The sequence below is a fragment of the Dendrobium catenatum genome, unplaced genomic scaffold (genome assembly GCF_001605985.2).
Source record: "Dendrobium catenatum unplaced genomic scaffold, ASM160598v2 fragScaff_scaffold_1188, whole genome shotgun sequence".
Taxonomy (NCBI): domain Eukaryota; kingdom Viridiplantae; phylum Streptophyta; class Magnoliopsida; order Asparagales; family Orchidaceae; genus Dendrobium; species Dendrobium catenatum.
This window is the reverse complement of record NW_021319650.1, coordinates 4,863-14,186: the sequence shown is the minus strand read 5'-3', so window position 1 is coordinate 14,186 and position 9,324 is coordinate 4,863. Positions and strand designations below refer to the sequence as shown.

General features: G+C 34.9%; 1 protein-coding gene across 2 annotated transcripts; it reads right to left on the bottom strand.

Moving 5' to 3' along the window:
- Window positions 1-662: 662 nt before the first annotated feature.
- Window positions 663-7,696, bottom strand: LOC110103313. Of its 2 annotated transcripts, XM_028698941.1 has the most exons (5): window positions 7,584-7,696; window positions 5,306-5,426; window positions 4,824-4,859; window positions 4,636-4,714; window positions 663-1,084 (listed from the first exon to the last, which is right to left on the bottom strand). In XM_028698941.1, exons 1-5 carry the CDS (start codon window positions 7,620-7,622, stop codon window positions 1,003-1,005), a joined length of 357 nt encoding a protein of 118 aa, XP_028554774.1. In that variant the 5' UTR covers window positions 7,623-7,696; the 3' UTR covers window positions 663-1,002. The 2 variants fall into 2 exon arrangements, 1 of the variants encoding a protein (XP_028554774.1); XR_003702191.1 differs by lacking the exons at window positions 663-1,084; window positions 7,584-7,696 and adding an exon at window positions 5,535-5,919 and having other exon boundaries at window positions 4,424-4,714; window positions 4,824-4,887.
- Window positions 7,697-9,324: the final 1,628 nt, after the last annotated feature.

The following is a 9,324-nucleotide window of genomic DNA, read 5'->3' as shown; positions in this document are numbered from 1 at the left end:
TGTCTAAAATCCACGTACAAGTAGGATGGTTGGGTCTTAATACTAACTGGATGGACATAATAGTTTGAAGATATTAGTGGTTGACTAATCTTGATGTTTACATCCTTTTTCTCCTATATAGACATAATTTTCACTAATTCAAAATGCGTAACATTTTTTCTCAATAATATCGTCCAATATATAAATTGAAATCCTTCTCTCACCCATTCGTCTTCTTATCCCCCACGATGTGACACGGATACTACAACTGCTTACAAAAAATATATCATCATCAAATTAACATATAATCTAGTATTACTAAATATAATGGATGTCTGCCATATTAATCATAAAATTATTTTTAGTTTTCTATAAATATTAGTTAATATACGTAACAAATTTCTGAGTTATTAATACTATTTTTTAACAAAAAAAAATTATTTTCAAATTTTAAGAAATGGAAAATTAGAACTAAATGACGTTTAAAGCATCAAAAGTATGGGTATCAATATTTAACACTAACCAGAAAATTTCAAACTTGGGTCAACCCATTTATCAAATGGATCGGATTCGGGTTCAAATATGTGACTCGTTTTGAAAATATTGTAGATTTCGGGTCTGCTAGCCTTTCGTCAGTTCTATTCCATGGGTCTCGCTTGGCTTAGCCCACTAGCACACGCCAAACCTAGCCCTAGCCTGCTTTCGCAATCGGGAGCCGCATGATGCACATCACGCACCCAGCCTAGCCCTAGCTAGGCTGACCGCCACGACCAGGCAGCCTTCACCTCCCCACACTATCCAGCACCCAGCCGCCCATGCTGCACATGGCAACGACATACCTGCACAAGCCATGAGGCACCACCTCGACCTTTTCACCTAACCTAACTAACTAACTTTCCTTTCGCCTCTGTGCGACATGGCCACACGAGGCAACGCCTCGACAAAGCTCGCTTGACCAGCTCGGCATAGCCACCTTCACCATGTCATCAGCCCATCAAGCACTTCACCATTTAAATTTTGAACTCAAATTTCGAGAAAGAGCGGGTCGGCGTATCGTGTCGGGTCAACAAGGTAACCCACGTCGGATGAGTTCTGGTTGGCAATCCTGAACCGTTTGCAAAAACGAGTTGGGTTAGGGTCAAACCCATTTAAACCCTGATCAATCTAGGTTCAACCCAAACCTGGCGTGAACCCATTTAACAACCTAATCAAAAGAGAGTGGAATGGAACTTGTTTATGATTTAGAAATCAATGTAACATCAACACCCCATGGCTTTGGATTGCTTTATTGCATCTACCATTGAGTGCTTAAGCACTTCCATTTGTTTTTTATTTAAGATAAATGGTAGAATTTGCTATTACTTTAAAATATGCATAATATTTGAATGAAATGCTTTGAGCTTAAGGGTTTAGAGATCTTGAAATGCCTTCAAACTAATGTGGTTATTGCTAGGGGCATGCATAAACAATATGCAAGTCATATATATGGAATCCAATGTCATTTGGTCATGTTTCATGGAATCCAATGATGGTTGGTGGCATAGGGAAAGTTTGACAATGGTCAGAGGACAGGTTGAAGTTTGGCATCGGTTGGTGGTCGGGCTGAAGTCCAACGTCGGTTGGTGGCCAGGAGAATGTTCGACGAAGGTTGGTGTTTTAGAAAAAATCTTATGTATATCAGTGGTCGGGCCGAATTTGGTGTCAGTCGGTGACTGGGCTGTAGTCCGACATCAGTAGATGGCCAGGGGAAAGTATGACATCAGTGAGTGCCCAGGCGAAAGACCGGCGTCAGTAGTAGCGGGTGAATGTCTGGCATTAGCCAAAGGGTGTGTAGAAGTCCTGCGATAGTCAATAGCCTGACAGAAGTTCGGTGCCAGTTGAGGGCAGGTTGAAAGTCCATCGTTGCTCGCTTACTAGGCAAAAGTCTGGCAATGGTCGATGACCGAATGGAAGTGGAGTCAGAATAAAAGAACTTTCAAAATTCCTTTCAAACATGTAAGCATGCCAAATATGTTCTGATGGATCGTCCAAAGTGAATTACAATTTGATGCATATGGTGTCACTTGTCCACTTGAAGCATTATGAATATCCGACTAGAAAAAATGTGCAAAAAATAAGAAATCGTAATGTATCAAGCAAAAACATGCCAAGGCTAGTAGAAAAGGAAGTACATTTAGTCAAGGATATGCAAGAAAAAACCCCCATTTCCCCTCCGGGGGCATCCGTACCATAGAACAAAATAAATCTTATTCAACCAAATTTTAAACGGTGGAAATCTCTATTAAAATTAAAATTATAAATTTTGTTATTGAGTCTATAAGAAAAATGTATTTTTGACCTTCAAGATAATATATCATTTTCATGTCGTGATAGAGCACACAATATGCAATTCATTGAGGATGACAAAATTTCCCCAGCGACATGTTAGACTTATTTTGGTTGATTTATGAAAATATGATTGGTTATCGAATAAGCTAGCTTTTTTATGCTACAATAATAAAATCAAAGGAAAGTAAGGCACCAAAGGATTGCAAATATTATTAAAGATTTTTCTGTTTCTTTTCCCCGCAAATCTGCCTTTCATTTGTAACACCCTTTAAAAAGATTCTAATTTTGATTTTCCTTCTCACATTGTATTTTTCACAGCCCCTCCTTTTAAATCCTTATGCTTCCACATAATTCAGCATATTCATCAGCATCATTAATGGCCAAGGTGAGATTTCTCAACCAGTTAATTTGAAAGATTTTAATTAGTTCATAGCTTAAATTGGTTATGCTGATTTTTATGTTGCTAATAACTTTTTCAATTTCACTTTAACCTAAAGCAAAAGGTAGTGGTCAAGCTCTCAATTATAGATGCCAAGAAGTGTTCGAAAGCCATGCACTTTCAGCTCATCAAATTGTATTCAACTCTATTTTTCTTAATCTTGAATTTTCAAATTTATTTTTTAAATATAAATGATACAGTTTTAAGAACTAATCCCATTAATATTATAATTAGTAATCCTATATTAAATGTTAATTTGATTATGATTTTGTTTTTTGAGCAGTTGTACTATTTCTATCAGTTAACAGGGATAATATGATTGGAAAAATTATTAGGTGCGGAGTGCGGACGGGGTGAGAACCGTCTGCACAGACACAGAGTACCAAGCAGTACCCAGTGGTACCGAGTGGTACCGAACGGTACCGAGCACGATTTTATACTAGTGTGCGGACGGTTCTCCTGCCCGCACTCCGTACCTAATAATTTCTCAATATGATTGTGGTTGGAGATGATATTGACGCAGTTGTACTATCTCTATTAGTTTTAAATGATATAGTTTTAAGGCATGCAGAAGTACATTAACAGTGATAAATATGTCATATTACATTAACAGAAGGTCAACTTAATGCTCGAAGATAGGAAAAAGGTACCAACCTAATTAAGTTCAATTGACCTAGACTGAGCATAGCCAGCTCAATCATGTATAAGAAAGTAAATTAAAATAGTTAGACCTAAGAATTAAGGAATTTGAAGGATTGACAATTTTTATGCCTACATCATGATTAAACATTTATTAAACACCTTTTGAATCAGGATCGAATGTTGAAATAAGATTTGATCAATATTTGAACCTAGTTTGAAATTTTTGAAATGTGATTTGAACTTTTGATGTAAAAAAACTTTCTTGCATATATTTTTCAAATAAAACAAACAACTAGTATGTCCTTAATTTGAATAATTTCTGCCACCATAAAGCATAAAAAAATCAAATTTCATTGAGTTACTCTTTTAAATCATTTCAATGGACCAAGATTCATCTCATATTCGTATCATATTTCATGATTAAGATTGTAAAAATTATGCACTCTTCTTCTGCTTTGATGCCAATAGCACATATTCACATTTGAATATAAATAATGAAAACGAGGATAAAAAACGAAAAATTTAAAACATTCACAAATCGTTGAAGCAGGAAATTATATCATAACTGACATTTTTTAACTCATATATGTCAGAATTACATAATGCATTAAATCATAAGAGTTTCGATTTAAATATATAGAAAGAAAAAACAATCACAGACATCTTTTAAATTGCAACAGTGAACCACAGATAAAAATTTACAAGAACATTATGGATTCACACACATATATGTATAAACCACGCACTGCATAATAGAGCAACAATTTAATAATATTTAGGCTCGCGTGGTTGGGTCATATTACCAATAAGCGGGCCATGATAGAGAGAAATCACCGGCTTACTGTTTTTCATATTTTCCTCCACATTGGGTTAATTTAATAAGTTCAGCAAAACCAAATTTTTTCCTAAGCAACATCTTCAGCTTCACTGCATCAATATCGTCTCCCACCACCATCATATATATTATCCCCGTCAACTGACAGAGATAGTACACCTGCGTACAAAAAAAATCATAATCAAATTAATAATATATATATATATATAATAGATTGAAGAATTCGAAAAATCATAATGATAGATTAATCTATCATTAGTACATATATATAATATTAATGGAATGAGGTCTTAAACCTATTTCATTAAAATTTAAAAAAAAAATTAAAATTGAAGAATTAGAAAAAAAAAAAAGAATTAAATACTGTTTCATGAGCCGAAAGTGAGAGGAATGGAGCTTGTTAGTGAATTACCAAGAAATCCAGCAGCACATCTCATGGCTTTTGAACGCTTCTTGGCATCTATCATTGAGAGCTTGACCACCACCTTTTGCTATAGGTTAAAGAGAAATGGCAAAAGTTGTTAGCTACATAAAAATCTGCTTAACCAAATAAAGCTTTGACCTAATTGAAAATAATTAAATTAAGTAGAGAAAACTCACCTTGGCAATTAATGATGCTGATGAATATGTTGAATTCTGTGGAAGAATAAGGATTTAAGAGGGGCTGTTAAAAATAAAATGTGATAAGGAAAATCAAAATTACAACCTTCTTAAAGGAAGTTACAAATGAAAGGAAGATTTACGGCGAAAAGAAATAGTAAAAAGTTTTAATCATATGTGCAATCCTTTGATGGCTTCAGCTGTATGAAGTGCAGTTAAGAATCAACTCATTTATCCAAAAAAAAAAAGTAGCAACGAGTATAACATGGCAAAAAAAAAAAAAAAAAAAAAAGCAAAAAAAAAAAAAAAAAGAAAGAGCACAAGACAATACAAAAGATCATTAGATCATGTTTAACATGCTTTCTATAGAAGAAAAGGAAGTTCCCTCATTAAAGCATATGTAAGAAGTCCCCTTAAAATATAAACCACAGAAACGGATGCCTTGAATGTAACTATTATGGGGAAGGGGCTGAATCAATTACCTGATTTATATCTGAAGTTACGACAGCATCTGGCATCCTCCACTAGATCTCTACTTCTCTGGTCGACTTCCGCTTCTTTGCTCGACCTCCGAAGCTGGTACGATGCATATGTATGTGATTTCTATGATTTTTTTTTTAACAAAAGGGAAATGTATTAGAAAAAAGAATAATACACCAAAAGGCCAAAACATAAAAAATGGACAAAGAGAGAACGGATTCAGACTGCTACCTGGTTGTCAGGCTTGGGCCATCATTTATGATAATGCATGAAACAAATGCAAACGAATCTACCTAGCATCATTTATGATAATGCATGAAACAAATGCATAAATAGAAATCTTTTATTCATTCATTTGAGAACATAACTACAACCCGGGGCTTGCAAGAAAGTAAGGTGGTCAGGATCCACCACAACAAACCTGGTTTCTATACCTATGAGACATGTAAATTTTATTGCATTTGCTTATCATATTTTGACTCGGGTTTTCTCATAGAATTGCAAGAGGGAATACCGTCTAAAAGAGAGGACATTATCTTTTGGAATTCTACACAAGTTATTTTTAACATTGACTTTAGAACATGACCATTCAAAATAAGAGCATTCACAATGTACAAGGAATATTATTGAAAATTAATAGTATTTGTTGCTTCATCAACATGTATGTGTTAAATGCAAGATAGATGTAGTGCATATACAATAACAACAAAAAGAGAGGCTACCAAGTTCACCCTTTGTTGAGTAGTGGATATACTTGCACTATCAAGAACAAAAATATATACATATGGTAATCATGGCACAAAACGTACATTTAATGTGACTATATATGCTAGTATTGAATACATTAACATAGAAACTCCAACAACACTACACAAATCTTTGAGAACCAATTGTGCACACATACATTAATAAAACACAAACAAGTGTGAGTGATCTTACATAATGATTTGCTTTTGTACTAAACATATATAAATAAGGCTCATAGAATGTTGACCTCTATGCATTATCCAGAAGACAACAAAAAAATTCACTTATATGTTATAAAATGTGGGTATTTACCCCCGCCAGATCCGGCAAATCCCGCTCAAGCTCGCCGAATCACTGTACATTCGGCGTTGTTCCTGGATCCTTGCTCAAATCTTGTGGAAGATCCTCGAGCACTGCTCTCCAACGCCTTTAAAAGCAAACCCAAGCTCCCGTCGTTGCTGCTCTCTTCCATTCGCATACCCCTTGTAGAAATCCCATCCACAGCAAGGCCCGATCTTCCCTCTCCAATTCACGGCCAAGCTCCCAACGACCTAACTCCAAACTCCTTCCCATTCGCTACTTTAAACCTTGTTGAAGCCTCAATCTCCAAACTCCCGCAAAGCTGCCGACTGCTTTCTGTCCCGAACCCCTCTTCCATCTCCGACCTCTCGGCCAACCCGTACAAGCAGAGAGAGAGAGAGAGAGAGAGAGAGAGAGAGATCTTCCCCTTACCTTTCCAATCTCTGCCGACCAAGCCCTAACCTCCCTCAACGCGCTCCCTACTCTGTCTGATCAGAAGTAACGACGGGAGCTCATTTGCTCTAAAGGTAACTTCTCCCTTTCACGCGTTACTTCGGCCCAATCCCATGAAACCGCTCAGTAAGGGTAAGAACATGGAAATTAGATATTCAATTAGCTATGAGACTTAATTGCTCATAAATTCTATTCAAAAATCCTACATGAATCCAGTAGCTCGACAACCTTCTTAATTAATCTTTATTAATTTTAATTCATTGTGATTAATTAATACTAATTATAGTTGATGATAATTGATTAATATTAATTATAAATTAATTCCTATTAATTATAATTAATTACGATTAGTTTTAATTAATTGTATTTAATTAATATTAATTAGAATTACTTATTATTAATTTTAATCAATTATTGCTAATTATAATTAATTATATTTAAACTAAGTTAATTATAAATAATTTATTTTTTATTTTAATTAATTAATGATAATCAAGGTTAATTATAATTAATTATTTTTAATTTAATTAATTATCATTAATTATAATTACTTGTATTTTTTTTTTAAGAATGCAAAGCAATTACTAATGGAAAAAAAAAAAAGAAACCAAGATACAAGCTAGAAAAAAGTCTCACATCCTTTTTTTAATTAAAAAAGAAAAAGTGAAGGAGAATGTTAGCAAAAGAAGAACTATCAAACCAAAAATTGTTATCTAAAGCCAAAATAGCACACATATCGGCTACCTTATTACAACCTCTATCTATATGGTGAAGAATTACCTTATTGAAATCGGCCAAGAAGAGAAATTCGTCCTCCATCCGATTATAGTTATGCCAATTCCTATTCAAAGAATTTTGAATGAATTGATAACATTGATGTTATCCCCTTCAATTATTAATTCCTTTACACTCAAGCATCCATGGTTGAAGAAATTTTTCTAACGTCATCACAGCCTCTACTCAAGGCGATTTATATCCCAATGCGTTCTTCTTTCTCCAAAAGCAATCAATTGTCTTCCTTTATGATCCCGGAAACAACCACCAATTCCAGCATTATAAGAAGTTAGAAAAGCTGCATCAACATTAATTTTAATCCAACCAAGCGGTGGAGGGTGCCAAAAATTTTGAGACTCCATAAGGAGATTAGCACCCCAGCTATCTATGATTGGACTAGCATATTTGAAGGAAGAAGACAGCACATTAGCTGCAGTAATTGCTACAGATTTTACAGAATTTTCCCTAATTTACCTCATTTCTATTCTTCCAGTTAAAGTATACCGAAGTACAGTATAAATTGGCAATATTATGAGCAATACTAACAAGCTTTTTCAGCTCACAAAAACCTTCTTCCAGAGAATTGAAAATTGGGATATAAAATCCCCACTGTTGAATCATTCGAAGTATCTCATGAAGATGAATACATCAGACAGCTATATGCTCCAGGTTTTCAGTTTCCAGACATCCCCTAGCACAACGATCCATATCTTTAAGCTTCCTATATTTTAGGAATTCATTTGTTGGGATAGCTTCTTTACTCAATCTCCACCAAAACAATTCAATCCTAGCTGGAAGTCTCAATTTTTTTAACCAAGTATAAAAGCCCATATCATCAACAAAACTGTTGAATTTGCTGATAGCCTCCACTGCTCTTGCAGTAATAGACCTGCCGGATAAACAGCAGATTTCTTCCAGATAATCTTCATTTGCTCTTCTATTAATTATAATTACTTGTAGCTAATTTAAGTTAATTATAAATTAAGTATTCTTATTTATAATTAATTAATAATAATTATAATTAGTTATAATTAATTAAGATTGATTATAATTAATTATTATTATTTTAATTAATTATAATTAATTACAATTAATTATAATTAATTTAAAAAAAAAAAACTCACTTTTCCCTCACTCTGATCCATGTGCCGACCCCGCGCAGCTATAATTCCTAAACCCTAAAACTCTGAGAACCTTCTTTCGACGCTTGTAACGCGACAAAATGATTACCTATACACGCTTTTTTTAGCGTGGTGGGAGGAAGTTCGTCGCGGTGCTCTTGACGAATCAGGTGATCACCTAAAGTCCCTTCTTCGGTGTTCGTAGCGCACCGGAAAACCACATATACACTCTTTTCTTAGCGTGGTGGGATGGGAACCCGGTGCGATGCGTATGATGAAGTGGGGATACCCATAAGTACCAGCCTGCGAGGAAATAACTATTTTTCTTTTGCAATAGGTACGAGGACCATACATACTTTTCTTAGCGTGGTGGGGGACGAAAAAGATAATACGGCCACGATGTCCTCGTCCGAGGACACCTACCATACACATTTTTCTTAGCGTATTGGGAAAGGCACAGTTTCCCGGAATTTTCCCCTAAACGGGGGAAACGTTGGGAGGTTGCCGAAATTTCGGGTAAACGCAAGGCTACACTTGGACCTGATTGAGCTCAATTTGGATGACATGAGAACTAAATTAACTTGAATTTGAACATCAAATGAGTTAAATAATCAAGGAAAAGACTT

Coding starts and splice junctions, on each gene's coding strand:
- LOC110103313 (XM_028698941.1), bottom strand. CDS start 7,622: ATGGAGGACGAATTTCTCTTCTTGGCCGATTTCAATAAG. Junction 4,715..4,823: donor CAGCATCATTAATTGCCAAG/GTGAGTTTTCTC, acceptor TTTAACCTATAG/CAAAAGGTGGTGGTCAAGCT. Junction 1,085..4,635: donor ATGTGCTGCTGGATTTCTTG/GTAATTCACTAA, acceptor CAAACGGTTCAG/GATTGCCAACCAGAACTCAT.